This window comes from Bombina bombina, chromosome 1 (assembly GCF_027579735.1).
Source record: "Bombina bombina isolate aBomBom1 chromosome 1, aBomBom1.pri, whole genome shotgun sequence".
NCBI lineage: Eukaryota > Metazoa > Chordata > Amphibia > Anura > Bombinatoridae > Bombina > Bombina bombina.
Genome location: NC_069499.1, coordinates 644,491,145 through 644,511,894, shown reverse-complemented (window position 1 = coordinate 644,511,894; position 20,750 = coordinate 644,491,145). Strand labels below are relative to the sequence as shown.

General features: G+C 40.3%; 1 protein-coding gene across 1 annotated transcript in view; it reads right to left on the bottom strand.

Annotated features, from left to right (window-relative positions):
- GCNA (germ cell nuclear acidic peptidase) overlaps positions 1–20,750 on the bottom strand; it is a 178,066-nt gene that overhangs the window by 46,754 nt on the left and 110,562 nt on the right. The window contains exon 10 of the mRNA XM_053714019.1: positions 19,166–19,304. Coding sequence (XP_053569994.1) covers positions 19,166–19,304 — 139 coding nt within the window. The remainder of the gene's footprint in view (positions 1–19,165; positions 19,305–20,750) is intronic.

Here is a 20,750-nt window from a genome sequence, read left to right as displayed (position 1 = left end):
TGCAGCCTTGCAAATCTGTTCAACAGAGGCCTCATTCTTAAAGGCCCAAGTGGAAGCCACAGCTCTGGTAGAATGAGCTGTAATTCTTTCAGGAGGCTGCTGTCCAGCAGTCTCATAGGCTAAACGAATTATGCTACGAAGCCAGAAGGAAAGAGAGGTAGCCGAAGCCTTTTGACCTCTCCTCTGACCAGAGTACACGACAAACAGGGAAGACGTTTGTCGAAATTCCTTAGTTGCCTGCAAATAGAACTTGAGGGCACGAACTACATCCAGATTGTGCAGAAGACGTTCCTTCTTTGAAGAAGGATTCGGGCACAAAGAAGGAACAACGATCTCCTGATTGATGTTCCTGTTAGTGACTACCTTAGGTAAGAACCCAGGTTTTGTACGCAGAACTACCTTATCTGAATGAAAAATCAAATAAGGAGAATCACAATGTAGGGCTGATAACTCAGAGACTCTCCGAGCCGAAGAAATAGCCGTTAAAAATAGAACTTTCCAAGATAACTACTTTATATCAATGGAATGAAGGGGTTCAAACGGAACTCCTTGTAAAACGTTAAGAACCAGGTTTAAACTCCATGGCGGAGCAACAGTTTTAAACACAGGCTTGATCCTAGCTAAAGCTTGACAAAAAGCCTGGACGTCTGGAATTTCTGACAGACGCTTGTGCAACAAAATGGACAGAGCTGAGATCTGTCCCTTTAATGAACTAGCCGATAAACCCTTTTCTAAACCTTCTTGTAGAAAAGACAATATCCTAGGAATCCTAACCTTACTCCAAGTGTAACCTTTGGATTCGCACCAGGATAGGTATTTACGCCATATCTTATGGTAAATCCTTCTGGTAACAGGCTTCCTAGCCTGTATCAGGGTATCAATAACCAACTCAGAAAAACCACGTTTTGATAAAATCAAACGTTCAATTTCCAAGCAGTCAGCTTCAGAGAAGTTAGATTTTGATGTTTGAATGGACCCTGAATCAGAAGGTCCTGTTTTAGAGGTAGAGACCAAGGTGGACAGGATGACATGTCCACTAGATCTGCATACCAAGTCCTGCGTGGCCATGCAGGCGCTATTAGAATCACTGATGCTCTCTCCTGTTTGATTCTGGCAATCAATCGAGGAAGCATCGGGAAGGGTGGAAACACATAAGCCATCCCGAAGGTCCAAGGTGCTGTCAAAGCATCTATCAGAACCGCTCCCGGATCCCTGGATCTGGACCCGTAGCGAGGAAGTTTGGCGTTCTGACGAGACGCCATGAGATCTATCTCTGGTTTGCCCCAACGTCGAAGTATTTGGGCAAAGACCTCCGGATGAAGTTCCCACTCCCCCGGATGAAAAGTCTGACGACTCAAGAAATCCGCCTCCCAGTTCTCCACTCCCGGGATGTGGATTGCTGACAGGTGGCAAGAGTGAGACTCTGTCAAAAGAAGTTTTGAAGACCCCTGAGTTCTGTAGAGATGAACCGGATCATGCAGGAAATACAATGAGCAACTGACTGGAAATTTTGATGCGTAGCAAAGAGCGCCAAAAACGGCCCCTCCCCCTCACACACAGCAGTGAGGGAGAAACGAAACTGTCATAATTAGAATAAGCAACTGCCAAGTGGAAAAATAGCCCAAACATTTATTCACTCAGTACCTCACTAAATGTAAACGATTCTACATTCCAGCAAAAACGTTTAACATAATCAATACATATAAAAAAATTCTTATGTACTTTTTACAGAGTAATTCCAGTGAAGTACCATTCCCAGAATACTGAAGTGCAAAGTATACATACATGACATTATATCGGTATGGCAGGATTTTCTCATCAATTCCATTGTCAGAAAATAAAAACTGCTACATACCTCTATGCAGATTCATCTGCCCGCTGTCCCCTGAACTGAAGTTTTTACCTCTCCTCAGATGGCCGAGAACAGCAATATGATCTTAACTACTCCGGCTAAAATCATAGTAAAACTCTGGTAGATTCTTCTTCAAACTCTGCCAGAGAGGCAATAACACACTCCGGTGTCATTGTAAAATAACAAACTTTTGATTGAAGTCATAAAAACTAAGAATAATCACCATAGTCCTCTTACACATCCTATCTAGTCGTTGGGTGCAAGAGAATGACTGGGAGTGACGTAGAGGGGAGGAGCTATATGCAGCTCTGCTGGGTGAATCCTCTTGCATTTCCTGTTGGGGAGGAGTTATATCCCAGAAGTAATGATGACCCGTGGACTGATCACACATAACAGAAGAAATTTAGTATAAAGGGCCACCAGCTAGGGACAGTTACTAGTCTTGATAAAGGCCTTGAAGGGGCCGAAACACGCTGACTTGTAGCTGGTAAGCTCAATTTCAATTCCTCATTTAAAGTTGGGACGTTCTACACTATTTCTTTTACATTTTTCACAGGATATCTTATTGGGATTCCAAATGGATAACAGAGAAATCACAAGGATCTAACAAGATTCACACCACCGGACTTCTCACCACCAAGAAACAAGTTTGGTTTTTAATTTTTAGTTTTATTAATTTTTTCTTCACATTTTTTGCATCACATTTTTGTATCATATATTTTTTCACTAATAATGTACTAATATTATTGTGATTAACTATTTTCACCTGCATTAGGATTGACTTTGGATTGACTCTATACTATTTTTACAACAGTTTTTTATTTCAATTTTTATACGATTTTTCTTGTTAATATATATATTCTTCTTGTTATTAGCACCAATTTGCAAATTAATCTTTGCAAGTAACGTTTGAATTCACATATATTTGCTCACAAGTGCATTTAACACATTCTCCAAACACATTTATACACATCACAAGACATATGTAATACGATGTGATTATAACTAATCAGACGCAAGCTGATTCCACCCGCTGTGCAGATACTTGACACCTCTCAGAGTATTTCCAACAAGAGCGGGAGGCAGCAAATCAAACACATATATCTGTAATTATGTATATCTACAACCTCATATATCATTACTTTTAAGATGCTTTCCAAGTGTTTATAATCAATTGTGTACAGTGTGGATCCACATTTTTTGTGCATTATATTTTATTGAATTGTAATAAATATTGTTTTAATCAAATTTAACAATTTGACTGACATAACCTAGGGGCATTTAGCCACATAATAGTGAACACCACATCAACACCTCGCCCACTTGAGGCGCTCTGAACACACCACATACAAGCTCACTGTTTCACAGGCTAGCTGGGTAGCCTTTGTTCAGAGCTATAGGTAACAGGGTCTAAGGCGCTATATCTACATCCCAAGATTTGCAGTTAATAGTAAGGACAGAAATACAGTATAAGAGACACAGAAAGGGTTAGCCCCCTAAGGGCAAAACACAAATGTAATACTAAAGAACCTAGGAGGGAATTAGAAATAATTGTGTACTCTCTCTTTAAATAATAATAATAAAAAGTGTAAAAGGGTTATAATAATTTCTTATCATCAATTAGACATTTTATTGAAATTGCTATTTCTTTCATGTAATTGGCAAGAGTCCATGAGCTAGTGACATATGGGATATACAATCCTACCAGGAGGGGCAAAGTTTCCCAAACCTCAAAATGCCTATAAATACATCCCTCACCACACCCACAATTCAGTTTTTACAAACTTTGCCTCCTATGGAGGTGGTGAAGTTTGTGCTAAGATTTCTACGTTGATATGCGCTTCTCAGCATTGTTGAAGCCTGATTCCTCTCAGAGTACAGCGAATGTCAGAGGGACGTGAAGGGAGTATCACCTATTGAATACGATGATTTCCCTAACGGGGGTCTTTTTCATGGGTTCTCTGTTATCGGTCGTAGAGATTCATCTCCTACCTCCCTTTTCAGATCGACGATATACTTTCAATTTACCATTACCTCTACTAAAGAACTGTTTTAGTACCGGTTTGGCTATCTGCTATATGTGGATGGGTGTCTTTTGGTAAGTAGGTTTTCATTTTCTTACGACACTCTCAGCTATGGTTTGGCACTTTATGCAAATTATGTAAAGTTCTAAATATATGTATTGTACTTATATTTGCCATGAGTCAGGTTCATGTATTTCCTGTCGGTTTCATATTTGGGAATATAAACACTTAAGAAATTTGCTTCTTACCTGGGGTTTAGTCTTTTTCAATTTGACTACTTTTGCATTTGTGGGTATTAGGCCCGCGGGTGCGTCAAATGTTAGACTTTATTGCGTAATTTTTTTGGCGCAAATTTTTTTGGCGCGGGAAATTACGTTTTTGACGCAACTTCGTCATTTCCGGCGTCATACGTGACGTTCCGGTCATTTTTGGCGCCAAAAAAAGTTTTCATTATTTCTATACCCCATTGTTGTTTGTCTCCTGTTTTCTTTTCTATCAAGAGGCCTATGCTTTTGCATTTTTTCCCATTCCTGAAACTGTCATTTAAGGAAATAGATAATTTTGCTTTATATGTTGTTTTTTCTCTTACATTGAGCAAGATGTCCCAATCTGATCCTGTCTCTGAAGTTTCTGCTGGAACATTGCTGCCTGACATCGGTTCTACCAAAGCTAAGTGCATTTGTTGTAAACTTGTAGAAATTATTTCACCGAATGTTGTTTGTAATAGTTGTCATGATAAACTTTTACATGCAGATAGTGTCTCTATCAGTAATAGTGCATTGCCAGTTGCAGTTCCTTCAACTTCTAATGTGCATGATATACCTGTAAATTTTTAAGATTTTGTTTCTGAATCTATTATGAAGGCTTTGTCTGCATTTCCACCTTCTAATAAACGTAAAAGGTCTTTTAAAACTTCTCATTTAGCTGATGAAATTTCAAATGACCAACAACATAATAATTCATCCTCTTCTGATGAGGATCTATCTGAAACAGAAGATCCTTCCTCAGATATTGACACTGACAAATCTACTTATTTATTTAAAATAGAGTATATGCGTTCTTTATTAAAAGAAGTGTTAATTACTTTGGATATTGAGGTAACCAGTCCTATTGACGTTCAGTCTAATAAACGTTTAAATGCTGTTTTTAAACCTCCTGTGGTTTCTCCAGGTGTTTTTCCTATTCCTGAGGCTATTTCTGATATGATTTCTAGGGAATGGAATAAGCCAGGTACTTCCTTTATTCCTTCTTCAAGGTTTAAGAGATTGTATCCTTTGCCAGCAAAATCTATAGAGTTTTGGGAAAAAATCCCCAAAGTTGATGGGGCTATTTCTACTCTTGCTAAACGTACCACTATTCCTATGGAAGATAGCACTTCCTTTAAGGATCCATTAGATAGGAAGCTAGAATCTTATCTAAGGAAGGCCTATTTATATTCAGGTCATCTTCTCAGACCTGCTATTTCTTTGGGTGATGTTGCGGCTGCTTCAACTTTCTGGTTGGAAAATTTAGCGCAACATGAATTGGATTCTGACATATCTAGCATTGTTCGCCTACTACAACATGCTAATCATTTTATTTGTGATGCCATTTTTGATATTATCAAAATTGATGTTAGATCCATGTCTTTAGCTGTATTAGCTAGAAGAGCTTTGTGGCTTAAATCTTGGAATGCTGATATGACATCTAAATCTAGATTACTATCTCTTTCTTTCCAAAGTAATAATTTATTTGGTTCTCAGTTGGATTCTATTATTTCAACTATCACTGGAGGAAAAGGAGTTTTTTTGCCTCAGGATAAAAAACCTACGGGTAAATCTAAGGCTTCTAACCGTTTTCGTTCCTTTCGTCAGAATAAGGAACAAAAACTCAATCCTCCTCCCAAGGAATCTGCATCCAGTTGGAAGCCTTCCTCAAATTGGAATAAATCCAAGCCATTTAGGAAAACAAAGTCTGCCCCTAAGTCCGCATGAAGGTGCGGCCCTCATTCCAGCTCAGCTGGTAGGGGGCAGATTAAGGTTTTTCAAGGATTTTTGGATAAAATCTGTCCAAAATCGTTGGATTCCGAGCATTGTCTCTCAAGGGTATCGAATAGGATTCAAAATAAGACCTCCTGTGAGAAGATTTTTTCTCTCACACATTCCTGTAAATCCAGTAAAAGCTCAGGCTTTTCTGAAGTGTGTTTCAGACCTGGAGTCTTCAGGGGTAATCATGCCAGTTCCTCCTCAGGAACAAGGTTTGGGGTTTTATTCAAACCTATTCATTGTACCAAAGAAAGAAAATTTGTTCAGACCAGTTCTGGATCTGAAAATTTTGAATCGTTATGTAAGAGTACCAACTTTCAAGATGGTGACTATAAGGACTATTCTGCCTTTTGTTCAGCAAGGACATTATATATCCACAATAGACTTGCAGGATGCATACCTTCATATTCCGATTCATCCAGAACACTGAGTTTCTGAGATTCTCTTTTCTAGACAAGCATTACCAATTTGTTGCTCTTCCATTTGGCCTAGCAACAGCTCCAAGAATCTTCTCAAAGGTTCTGGGTTCCCTATTATCTGTAATCAGAGAACAGGGTATTGCGATGTTTCCTTATTTGGACGATATCTTGGTACTAGCTCAGTCTTTACATACTGCAGAATCTCACACGAATCAACTAGTGTTGTTTCTTCGGAAACATGGTTGGAGGATCAATTTACCAAAAAGTTTCTTGATTCCTCAGACAAGGGTCACCTTTTTAGGCTTCCAGATAGATTCAGTGTCCATAACTCTGTCTCTAACAGACAAGAGACGTTTAAGATTGGTCGCAGCATGTCGGCTCCTTCAGTCTGAGTTATTCCCTTCAGTGGCTATGTGCATGGAAGTTTTAGGTCTCATGACTGCAGCATCGGATGCAATCCCCTTTGCTCGTTTTCACATGAGACCTCTACAGCTTTGTATGCTGAATCAATGGTGCAGGGATTATACAAAGATATCACAATTAATATCCTTGAATCCCAATGTACGACACACTCTGACATGGTGGATAGATCACCATCGTTTGGTTCAAGGGGCTTCTTTTGTTCGCCCAACCTGGACTGTGATCACAACAGATGCGAGTCTTTCAGGTTGGGGAGCTGTTTGGGGGTCTCTGACAGCACAAGGGGTTTGGAAATCTAAAGAGGCGAGATTACCAATAAATATTTTAGAACTTTGTGCAATTTTCAGGGCTCTTCAGTTTTGGCCTCTACTAAAGAGAGAACCGTTCATTTGTTTTCAGACAGACAATATCACAACTGTGGCTTATGTCAATCATCAGGGTGGGACTCAGTCCCCAAGCTATGAAAGAAGTATCTCGGATACTTGCTTGGGCGGAATCCAGCTCCTGTCTAATCTCTGCGGTGCATATCCCAGGTGTAGACAATTGGGAGGCGGATTATCTCAGCCGCCAGACTTTACATCCAGGGGAGTGGTCTCTCCATCCAGATGTGTTTTCTCAGATTGTTCAGATGTGGGGGCTTCCAGAGATAGATCTCATGGCCTCTCATCTAAACAAGAAACTTCCCAGATACCTGTCCAGGTCCAGGGATGTTCAGGCGGAAGCAGTGGATGAGCTGACACTTCCTTGGTGTTATCAACCTGCTTACATCTTCCCGCCTCTAGTTCTCCTTCCAAGAGTGATTTCCAAAATCATCATGGAACAGTCTTTTGTGTTGCTGGTGGCTCCAGCATGGCCACACAGGTTTTGGTATGCGGACCTGGTTCGGATGTCCAGTTGCTCGCCTTGGCCACTTCCATTATGGCCGGACCTAATATCTCAAGGTCCGTTTTTCCATCAGGATCTCAAATCATTAAATTTGAAGGTATGGAAATTGAACGCTTAGTTCTAAGTCAGAGAGGTTTCTCTGATTTAGTGATTAATACTATGTTACAAGCTCGTAAATCTGTCTCTAGAAAGATTTATTATAGAGTTTGGAAGACTTACATTTCATGGTGTTCTTCTCATAATTTTTCCTGGCATTCTTTTAGAATTCCTAGAATTTTGCAGTTTCTTCAGGATGGTTTGGATAAGGGTTTGTCTGCAAGTTCCTTGAAAGGACAAATCTCCGCTCTTTCTGTTTTATTTCACAGAAAAATTGCTATACTTCCTGATATACACTGTTTTGTACAGGCTTTAGTTCGTATTAAGCCTGTCATTAAGTCAATTTCTCCTCCTTGGAGTCTTAATTTGGTTCTGAGGGCTTTACAGGCTCCTCCATTTGAACCTATGCATTCTTTGGACATTAAACTACTTACTTGGAAAGTGTTGTTCCTTTTGGCTATCTCTTCTGCTAGAAGAGTTTCTGAGCTATCTGCTCTTTCTTGTGAGTCTCCTTTTCTGATTTTTCATCAGGATAAGGCAGTTTTGCAGACTTCTTTTCAATTTTTACCTAAGGTTGTGAATTCTAACAACATTAGTAGAGAAATTATTGTCCCTTCTTTATGTCCTAATCCTAAGAATTCTTTGGAGAAATCCTTACATTCTTTGGATGTGGTAAGAGCTTTGAAATATTATGTGGAAGCTACTAAAGATTTCAGGAAGACTTCCAGTCTATTTGTTTTATTTTCTGGTCCTAGGAAAGGTCAGAAGGCTTCTGCTATTTCCTTGGCTTCTTGGTTGAAACTTTTGATTCATCAAGCTTATTTGGAGTCGGGTCAAACCCCGCCTCAGAGAATTACAGCTCATTCTACTAGATCAGTCTCTACTTCTTGGGCTTTTAAGAATGAAGCTTCAGTTGATCAGATTTGCAAAGCAGCCACTTGGTCTTCTTTGCATACATTTACTAAACTTTAACATTTTGATGTATTTGCTTCTTCGGAAGCAGTTTTTGGTAGAAAAGTTCTTCAGGCAGCTGTTTCAGTTTGATTCTTCTGCTTTTTGATTTAAGTTTTTTTCTTTCAAAAGTGAAAATAACTTATTTTTGGGTTGTGGATTATTTTCTCAGCAGAATATGGCTGTTTTTTGTTTTATTCCCTCCCTCTCTAGTGACTCTTGAGTGGAAGACTCCACATCTTGGGTATTGATATCCCATATGTCACTAGCTCATGGACTCTTGCCAATTACATGAAAGAAAACATAATTTATGTAAGAACTTACCTGATAAATTCATTTCTTTCATATTGGCAAGAGTCCATGAGGCCCACCCTTTTTATGGTGGTTATGATTTTTTGTATAAAGCACAATTATTTCCAAATTTCCTTTGTTGATGCTTTCTACTCCTTTCTTATCACCCCACTGCTTGGCTATTCGTTAAACTGAATTGTGGGTGTGGTGAGGGGTGTATTTATAGGCATTTTGAGGTTTGGGAAACTTTGCCCCTCCTGGTAGGATTGTATATCCCATATGTCACTAGCTCATGGACTCTTGCCAATATGAAATAAATGAATTTATCAGGTAAGTTCTTACATAAATTATGTTTTTAAGCTGAAATTAATTAAGCCCAGGAAATAGGGGTTAAAATAATGAAATTTGCACCAGTTCAGACATTTTTCTCTGAGAGCTCCTTCCCTGCTTGAGTAGATACCGCAAAGCAGTTCAATTTAAGCCATGGTTTTTTTTGTAAGGTATTTAAAACTGTATGTAGTGTTATGTGGTGTATGTAACTATGTCCCCAGTCTACATGAATCATGTGTGGGGGGGGGATCATGTGTGGGGAGGGTTAGAGAGCTGTTTGGGGGGGGGGGAGATCAGGGAGGTTGGGAGCTAAGGGGGGGGGGACCCTACACAGCAGCATATGTAAATATGCTTTAAAACAAAAAAACAGAATTTATGTTTACCTGATAAATTACTTTCTCCAACGGTGTGTCCGGTCCACGGCGTCATCCTTACTTGTGGGATATTCTCTTCCCCAACAGGAAATGGCAAAGAGCCCAGCAAAGCTGGTCACATGATCCCTCCTAGGCTCCGCCTTCCCCAGTCATTCGACCGACGTAAAGGAGGAATATTTGCATAGGAGAAATCATATGATACCGTGGTGACTGTAGTTAAAGAAAATAAATTATCAGACCTGATAAAAAACCAGGGCGGGCCGTGGACCGGACACACCGTTGGAGAAAGTAATTTATCAGGTAAACATAAATTCTGTTTTCTCCAACATAGGTGTGTCCGGTCCACGGCGTCATCCTTACTTGTGGGAACCAATACCAAAGCTTTAGGACACGGATGAAGGGAGGGAGCAAATCAGGTCACCTAGATGGAAGGCACCACGGCTTGCAAAACCTTTCTCCCAAAAATAGCCTCAGAAGAAGCAAAAGTATCAAATTTGTAAAATTTAGTAAAAGTGTGCAGTGAAGACCAAGTCGCTGCCTTACATATCTGATCAACAGAAGCCTCGTTCTTGAAGGCCCATGTGGAAGCCACAGCCCTAGTGGAATGAGCTGTGATTCTTTCAGGAGGCTGCCGTCCGGCAGTCTCGTAAGCCAATCTGATGATGCTTTTAATCCAAAAAGAGAGAGAGGTAGAAGTTGCTTTTTGACCTCTCCTTTTACCAGAATAAACAACAAACAAGGAAGATGTTTGTCTAAAATCCTTTGTAGCATCTAAATAGAATTTTAGAGCACGAACTACATCCAAATTGTGCAACAAACGTTCCTTCTTTGAAACTGGATTCGGACACAAAGAAGGCACGACTATCTCCTGGTTAATGTTTTTGTTAGAAACAACTTTCGGAAGAAAACCAGGCTTAGTACGCAAAACCACCTTATCTGCATGGAACACCAGATAAGGAGGAGAACACTGCAGAGCAGATAATTCTGAAACTCTTCTAGCAGAAGAAATTGCAACCAAAAACAAAACTTTCCAAGATAATAACTTAATATCAACGGAATGTAAGGGTTCAAACGGAACCCCCTGAAGAACTGAAAGAACTAAATTGAGACTCCAAGGAGGAGTCAAAGGTTTGTAAACAGGCTTGATTCTAACCAGAGCCTGAACAAAGGCTTGAACATCTGGCACAGCTGCCAGCTTTTTGTGAAGTAACACAGACAAGGCAGAAATCTGTCCCTTCAAAGAACTTGCAGATAATCCTTTCTCCAAACCTTCTTGAAAAAAGGATAGAATCTTAGGAATTTTTACCTTGTCCCAAGGGAATCCTTTAGATTCACACCAATAGATATATTTTTTCCATATTTTGTGGTAGATTTTTCTAGTTACAGGCTTTCTGGCCTGAACAAGAGTATCAATGACAGAATCTGAGAACCCTCGCTTTGATAAGATCAAGCGTTCAATCTCCAAGCAGTCAGTTGGAGTGAAACCAGATTCGGATGTTCGAACGGACCTTGAACAAGAAGGTCTCGTCTCAAAGGTAGCTTCCATGGTGGAGCCGATGACATATTCACCAGGTCTGCATACCAAGTCCTGCGTGGCCACGCAGGAGCTATCAAGATCACCGATGCCCTCTCCTGATTGATCCTGGCTACCAGCCTGGGGATGAGAGGAAACGGCGGGAATACATAAGCTAGTTTGAAGGTCCAAGGTGCTACTAGTGCATCTACTAGAGTCGCCTTGGGATCCCTGGATCTGGACCCGTAGCAAGGAACCTTGAAGTTCTGACGAGAGGCCATCAGATCCATGTCTGGAATGCCCCACAATTGAGTAATTTGGGCAAAGATTTCGGGATGGAGTTCCCACTCCCCCAGATGAAATGTCTGACGACTCAGAAAATCCGCTTCCCAATTTTCCACTCCTGGGATGTGGATTGCAGACAAGTGGCAGGAGTGAGTCTCCGCCCATTGAATGATTTTGGTCACTTCTTCCATCGCCAGGGAACTCCTTGTTCCCCCCTGATGGTTGATGTACGCAACAGTCGTCATGTTGTCTGATTGAAACCGTATGAACTTGGCCTTTGCTAGCTGAGGCCAAGCCTTGAGAGCATTGAATATCGCTCTCAGTTCCAGAATATTTATCGGGAGAAGAGATTCTTCCCGAGACCAAAGACCCTGAGCTTTCAGGGGTCCCCAGACCGCGCCCCAGCCCACCAGACTGGCGTCGGTCGTGACAATGACCCACTCTGGTCTGCGGAAGCTCATCCCCTGTGACAGGTTGTCCAGGGACAGCCACCAACGGAGTGAATCTCTGGTCCTCTGATTTACTTGTATCGTCGGAGACAAGTCTGTATAGTCCCCATTCCACTGACTGAGCATGCACAGTTGTAATGGTCTTAGATGAATTCGCGCAAAAGGAACTATGTCCATTGCCGCTACCATCAAACCTATTACTTCCATGCACTGCGCTATGGAAGGAAGAGGAACAGAATGAAGTATTTGACAAGAGTTTAGAAGTTTTGATTTTCTGGCCTCTGTCAGAAAAATCCTCATTTCTAAGGAGTCTATTATTGTTCCCAAGAAGGGAACCCTTGTTGACGGAGATAGAGAACTTTTTTCTACGTTCACTTTCCACCCGTGAGATCTGAGAAAGGCCAGGACAATGTCCGTGTGAGCCTTTGCTTGTGGAAGGGACGACGCTTGAATCAGTATGTCGTCCAAGTAAGGTACTACTGCAATGCCCCTTGGTCTTAGCACCGCTAGAAGGGACCCTAGTACCTTTGTGAAAATTCTTGGAGCAGTGGCTAATCCGAACGGGAGTGCCACAAACTGATAATGCTTGTCCAGAAATGCGAACCTTAGGAACCGATGATGTTCCTTGTGGATAGGAATATGTAGATACGCATCCTTTAAATCCACCGTGGTCATGAATTGGCCTTCCTGGATGGAAGGAAGAATTGTTCGAATGGTTTCCATTTTGAACGATGGAACCTTGAGAAACTTGTTTAGGATCTTGAGATCTAAGATTGGTCTGAATGTTCCCTCTTTTTTGGGAACTACGAACAGATTGGAGTAGAACCCCATCCCTTGTTCTCCTAATGGAACAGGATGAATCACTCCCATTTTTAACAGGTCTTCTACACAATGTAAGAATGCCTGTTTTTTTATGTGGTCTGAAGACAATTGAGACCTGTGGAACCTCCCCCTTGGGGGAAGCCCCTTGAATTCCAGAAGATAACCTTGGGAGACTATTTCTAGCGCCCAAGGATCCAGAACATCTCTTGCCCAAGCCTGAGCGAAGAGAGAGAGTCTGCCCCCCACCAGATCCGGTCCCGGATCGGGGGCCAACATCTCATGCTGTCTTGGTAGCAGTGGCAGGTTTCTTGGCCTGCTTACCTTTGTTCCAGCCTTGCATTGGCCTCCAGGCTGGCTTGGCTTGAGAAGTATTACCCTCTTGCTTAGAGGACGTAGCACTTGGGGCTGGTCCGTTTCTGCGAAAGGGACGAAAATTAGGTTTATTTTTGGCCTTGAAAGACCTATCCTGAGGAAGGGCGTGGCCCTTGCCCCCAGTGATATCAGAAATAATCTCTTTCAAGTCAGGGCCAAACAGCGTTTTCCCCTTGAAAGGAATGTTAAGCAATTTGTTCTTGGAAGACGCATCCGCTGACCAAGATTTTAGCCAAAGCGCTCTGCGCGCCACAATAGCAAACCCAGAATTTTTCGCCGCTAACCTAGCCAATTGCAAAGTGGCGTCTAGGGTGAAAGAGTTAGCCAATTTGAGAGCATGAATTCTGTCCATAATCTCCTCATAAGAAGAATCTTTATTGAGCGCCTTTTCTAGTTCATCGAACCAGAAACACGCTGCTGTAGTGACAGGAACAATGCATGAAATTGGTTGTAGAAGGTAACCTTGCTGAACAAACATCTTTTTAAGCAAACCTTCTAATTTTTTATCCATAGGATCTTTGAAAGCACAACTATCTTCTATGGGTATAGTGGTGCGTTTGTTTAGAGTAGAAACCGCCCCCTCGACCTTGGGGACTGTCTGCCATAAGTCCTTTCTGGGGTCGACCATAGGAAACAATTTCTTAAATATAGGGGGAGGGACGAAAGGTATGCCAGGCCTTTCCCATTCTTTATTTACAATGTCCGCCACCCGCTTGGGTATAGGAAAAGCTTCGGGGGGCCCCGGGACCTCTAGGAACTTGTCCATTTTACATAATTTCTCTGGAATGACCAAATTCTAGAGTAGATAACACCTCCTTAAGCAGAGCGCGGAGATGTTCCAATTTAAATTTAAATGTAATCACATCAGGTTCAGCTTGTTGAGAAATTTTCCCTGAATCTGAAATTTCTCCCTCAGACAAAACCTCCCTGGCCCCCTCCGACTGGTGTAGGGGCACTTCAGAACCAATATCATCAGCGTCCTCATGCTCTTCAGTATTTTCTAAAACAGAGCAGTCGCGCTTTCGCTGATAAGTGGGCATTTTGGCTAAAATGTTTTTGATAGAATTATCCATTACAGCCGTTAATTGTTGCATAGTAAGGAGTATTGGCGCACTAGATGTACTAGGGGCCTCCTGTGTGGGCAAGACTGGTGTAGACGAAGGAGGGGATGATGCAGTACCATGCTTACTCCCCTCACTTGAGGAATCATCTTGGGCATCATTTTCTCTAAATTTTGTGTCACATAAATCACATCTATTTAAATGAGAAGGAACCTTGGCTTCCCCACATACAGAACACAGTCTATCTGGTAGTTCAGACATGTTAAACAGGCATAAACTTGATAACAAAGTACAAAAAACGTTTTAAAATAAAACCGTTACTGTCACTTTAAATTTTAAACTGAACACACTTTATTACTGCAAATGTGAAAAAGTATGAAGGAATTGTTCAAAATTCACCAAAATTTCACCACAGTGTCTTAAAGCCTTAAAAGTATTGCACACCAAATTTCAAAGCTTTAACCCTTAAAATAACGGAACCGGAGCCGTTTTTATATTTAACCCCTTTACAGTCCCTGGTATCTGCTTTGCTGAGACCCAACCAAGCCCAAAGGGGAATACGATACCAAATGACGCCTTCAGAAAGTCTTTTCTATGTATCAGAGCTCCTCACACATGCATCTGCATGTCATGCTTCCCAAAAACAAGTGCGCAATAGAGGCGCGAAAATGAGGCTCTGCCTATGATTAGGGAAATCCCCTAGAGAATAAGGTGTCCAATACAGTGCCTGCCGGTTATTTTACATAATTCCCAAGAATAAAATAATTCCTCAAGGCTATGAAGTATAAAATATGCTTATATATCAATCGTTTTAGCCCAGAAAATGTCTACAGTCTTAAAAGCCCTTGTGAAGCCCTTTTTTTCTTTATGTAATAAAAATGGCTTACCGGATCCCATAGGGAAAATGACAGCTTCCAGCATTACATCGTCTTGTTAGAAATGTGTCATACCTCAAGCAGCAAAAGTCTGCTCACTGTTTCCCCCAACTGAAGTTAATTCCTCTCAACAGTCCTGTGTGGAAACAGCCATCGATTTTAGTAACGGTTGCTAAAATCATTTTCCTCTTACAAACAGAAATCTTCATCTCTTTTCTGTTTCAGAGTAAATAGTACATACCAGCACTATTTTAAAATAACAAACTCTTGATTGAATAATAAAACTACAGTTAAACACCAAAAAACTCTAAGCCATCTCCGTGGAGATGTTGCCTGTACAACGGCAAAGAGAATGACTGGGGAAGGCGGAGCCTAGGAGGGATCATGTGACCAGCTTTGCTGGGCTCTTTGCCATTTCCTGTTGGGGAAGAGAATATCCCACAAGTAAGGATGACGCCGTGGACCGGACACACCTATGTTGGAGAAAAAGATACCTTTTTATTTTAGTACTGGCAGACTTTCTGCTAGTAGTTAAGATGGCGGGGACAATTGTGGGGTGGGGGAGGGAAGAGAGCTGTTTGGGAGGGATCAGGGGGTGTGATGTGTCAGGTGGGAGGCTGATCTCTACACTAAAGCTAAAATTAACCCTGCAAGCTCCCTAATTAACCCCTGCACTGCTGGGCATAATACACGTGTGATGCGCAGCAGCATTTAGCGCCCTTCTAATTACCAAAAAGCAACGCCAAAGCCATATATGTGTGCTATTTCTGAACAAAGGGGATCCCAGAGAAGTATTTAAAACCATTTACAGTATGCCATAATTGCACAAGTTGTTTGTAAATAATTTCAGTGAGAAACCTAAAGTTTGTGAAAATATTTGTGAAAAAGTGAACGATTTTATTTATTTGATCGCATTTGGCGGTGAAATGGTGGCATAAAATATACCAAAATGGGCCTTGATCAATACTTTGGGATGTCTTCTAAAAAAATGTTATATACATGTCAAGGGATATTTAGGGATTCCTGAAAGATATCAGTGTCCCAATGTAACTAGCACTAATTTAAAAAAAAAGTGGTTTGGAAATAGCAAAGTGCTACTTGTATTTATTGCCCTATAACTTGCAAAAAAAGCAAAGAACATGTAAAAATTGGGTATTTCTAAACTCAGGACAAAATTTTGTAACTATTTAGCATGGGTGTTTTTTGGTGGTTGTAGATGTGTAACAGATTTTGGGGGTCAAAGTTAGAAAAAGTGTGGGGGTTTTTCAATTTTTTCCTCATATTTTATATTTTTTTTAGTAAATTATAAGATATGATGAAAATAATGGTAAATTTAGAAAGTCCATTTAATGGCGAGAAAAAGGGTATATAATATGTGTGGGTACAGTAAATGAGTAAGAGGAAAATTACAGCTAAACACAAACACAGCAGAAATGTAAAAATAGCCCTGGTCCTTAAGGGAAAGAAATTGAAAAATGGCCTTGTCCTTAAGGGGTTAATCTCTCACCATTATAAATAGTGCTCACATATATAATTTAACATGAAAGGCCACGTCTGCTGCCTAGAGATATATCAAGGTTCCTTATGTTTAGACTGATGGCCAAGCTATCTTATATTAGCGGTCATCAGGGATAGGCACAAAGGCTGTGGCGGACATTTTCCAAAGTACAGACCTCAGTGAAGGACACCAAGGTACATTTGAAATTAAAAACATTTTATAGCGCTGGGTGTTATTATACTGATGCAGATACCACTGATCCTATAACCAGCCCTCCTCTGGCTATACCCATGAGCCAGTGTCACTACTGTGTCATTATTATATAGAGCTGCGTGTTATTATACTGATGCAGATACCACTGATTCTATAACCAGCCCTCCTCTAGCTATACCCATGTGCCAGTGTCACTACTGTGTCATTATTATATAGAGCTGCGTGTTATTATACTGATGCAGATACCACTGATCCTATAACCAGCCCTCCTCTGGCTATACCCATGAGCCAGTGTCACTACTGTGTCATTATTATATAGAGCTGCGTGTTATTATACTGATGCAGATACACATCCAGTATTTCACTCAGGCTTTATTTATTCCATAACTTATCACCCAATATCGCTAGCAGTCTCTTGACAAGCCACTAATTTTATTCACAAAACATATATTTTTTTTATTCCTATTTAAATCAGAAAGAAAAGATATACTAAGGTTGTGGCGGACACTACAAGGGCTAGTCACGGACACCGATGTCTATGTACGGACACCTTGCCTATCCCTGGCAGTCATCAATTTTGTAGCTCTATGTTATAAAACTTTTTTAAGCCATCTAAAAACAGTATATTCTTTAAGGATAATTTCTTACATCATGATACTATATGTATTTGTAAAAAGAATTTAGATGCCTATATTGCAAATGTTAGATAGTGCTCACTTATACCGGTTTTTGTTCCATTTGTTTGTTTGATGTATTATATGTTTTAAAATAAGTAATGAGGAGCAGAGGTAACCCATTCTGTTGAGCATTGTGTGTCTTCCTATGACACCAGAAAATGTATAAGCTCTATCTTTTTAAAAAAAGAAACTTTAGGAACTCCTTTTCGTTTTACTTGTGATTAAGAAGAACTGGTCTCTACTATATACATTGATTGTATCTAACTACTGATTACTGGTATCTATTTTCTACATGTATGTTTGATAGCTTATGCTATGTACTACATACCTGTGATTCTAAATTAAAAAAGGGGGGGGGGTGTTAAAAAATGAATCCCAGCAACACCTGATGCAGGATAGTGACAAATTCCCCAAAGTAGATTTATTCCTGTACACCCCTATTTGTGGCTCTCTGAAGGTGATAATGGGTCTCAGATTGGTCTAAAAAAAAAAAACTTGAATCAATGTTTAGATCAGTACTTCAAGTTTCACCATCATTCCTTGCTGGAAGCAAAAAACTGACTAAGGAATCATGGGAAAGTGGGAGGGGTTAAAACTATGTTGTGTGGGCTTTTTAACCTCCTCCTGTATGAAATGACTTTAAAGTGAATGTAAAAATCGTGTTGTGAAAAAATACTTACCTTTTAATCTTGACAGCCGCTCCAGCTTCCTCCGCCTGTCACAAAGCCTCTTCCTGGGTCAAAAATGAGGAATCCGGCTTCCTCCAATCACAGCGTTGAATCAGAAACTAATTCCCCCGGGGGGGGGAGCCATGATTGGAGGATGCCCTATCCATCATTTCTGACATCAGAAATGGCTTGCGACGACCAGGGAAGCTGGAGCAGTTGTCAAGTTTGAAAGGTATTTTTTCACGAGTGAAATGCAAATTTTGATGAACTACAGTGCCCCTGTTTTTAATCGAATTTTTAAAAACCGGGCACTTTTGCATTAAAACTTACATTCACTTTAATCCCACATGTGATGGCTCGTGGACTCTCACCATCTTATAAAAAAAGAGCTTTAATCTTTAGTGTCCGTGGTTTGGAACTGTTGGATAGAAACAAATACAGGCCTTACACAGTTCTGATGACATTTGCACCCTGTGGAAATATGCTATAGCCTAAACTACCAACGGCAACAATTAAAAATGTAAATAAGCACAGAAGGAAAACTACTTAGAGGAATATTCATGGAGTTTCTACTATCTCCAAGAGGGAGAGAAGCCGCTTGCACACAAATTTGAGTATTTCCTTAAAGGGACTTAAAACCAAACAATGAGCAATTTAAATTCGATTTACTTCTATTTTTAAAAATTCATTCTCTTGATATCTTTTGTTGAAGAAGTAGCAATGCACTACTGAAGACATCAGGTTAGCTAATGACAAGATGCATATATGTGCAGCCACCAATCAGCAGGTAGAGCCCAGTAGTGCATTGCTGCTCCTAAACCTACCTAGGTATGCTTTTAAATAAAGGATATTAAAGGAACAAAACAAATTAGTTAATAAAAGTAACATGGAAAGTTGTTTAAAATTGCATGATCTATCTGAATCATGAAAGAAACACTTTGGGTTTCATGTCCCTTTAAAATAGATCATAAAATAAGTCTCCTTAATTATACTGTGTGCTAAACTATTATGCACTACACCAGTTTATGTAAACATAATTATAACATGCACAGAGGACGTGAAATACCTGCAGAGTCACAGACTTTCTCTGATAACTCAATCCTGGCATAGCGCTGCAAGTCAGGTAATTTCTTCTGCCCAGTTACACAGTATCCAGCAGTTTTTCGCATCTTTTTATTCCAAATGATCTCCATATTGCCAGGAAGCTGAAACAAATAATGCAATAAGACATCTAATGACCCTTACACAATATAAGGTTATGACACGTAACAAAAAACAAGAATTTATGCTTAACAGATAAATTCATTTATTTCCTGGCAGGGGGAGTCCACAATTTCATTCCTTACTGTTGGGAATATCAACACCTGGCCACCAGGAGGAGGCAAAGACAACCCAGCCAAAGGCTTAAATATCCCTCCCACTTCCCCATCCCCCCAGTCATTCAGCCGAGGAAAAGTAGGAGAAACATCAGGGTATAAAGGTGCCAGAAGAAAATAAAAAGGGAGCCACCCAAAAAATTCTTACAGGCAGGGTCATGGACTCTTTTCTGCCAGGAAAGAAATGAATTTATCTGGTAAGCATACATTTTGTTTTCTTTCCAAAGGCAGGGAGAGTCCACGACTTCATTCCTTACTGTTGGGAAACCCAAGCTCCAGAGGACACAATGAATTAACGGGAGGGGAACTAAAGAAAAAGGAAGACCCTAATCTAAGGGCACCACAGCCTGCAACACATTTCTCCCAAAAGCTGCTTCAGTCGAAGCAAACACATCAAATTTGTAAAACTTAGAAAAAGTATGTAAGGAGGACCAGGTACCTGCCTTACAAATCTGATCCAGAGACGCTTCATTCTTAAAAGCCCAGGAAGAAGCAATTGCCCTAGAGGAATGAGCAGTTATCCTCTCAGGAGGCTGCTGTCCCGCTTTCTCATAAGCTAAGCGGATGATACTCCTCAACCATAAAGACAAGGAAGTCGCAGTGGCTTTCTGGCCCTTGCTTCTACACGCATTAAAGAACAAACAAAGATGAAGATTGTCGGAACTCCTTAGTAGCCTGAAGGTAGAACTTTAAAGGGACATTAAACCCAAATTTTTTCTTTCATGATTTAGAAAGTGCATGCAATTTTAAACAACTTTCTAATTTACTTCTATTATTTAATTTGCTTCATTCTCTTAATATCCTCTCCTGAAAAGCATATCTAGAATGGTTCAGAAGCTGCTGATTGGTGGCTGCACATACATGCCTCGCGTGATTGGCTCACCCATGTGCATTGGTATTTCTTCAACAAAGGATATCTAAAATATGAAGCAAATTAGAAAATAGAAGTAAAATGGAATGTTTAAAATTTTATTCTCTATCTGAATAATGAAAGTAAAAATTTGGGTTTAAAGGGACACTGAACCCACATTTTTTCTTTCGTGATTCAGATAGAGCATGCAATTTTAAGCAACTTTCTAATTTACTCCTATCATTTTTTTCTTCATTCTCTTGCTATTTTTATTTGAAAAAGAAGGCATCTAGGTTTTTTTTGGTTCAGTACTCTGATCAGCACTTTTTTATGGATGAATGAAAATGATTTATCCACCAATCCGCAAAAACAACCCGGGTTGTTCACCAAATATGGGCCGGCATCTAAACTTACATTCTTGCATT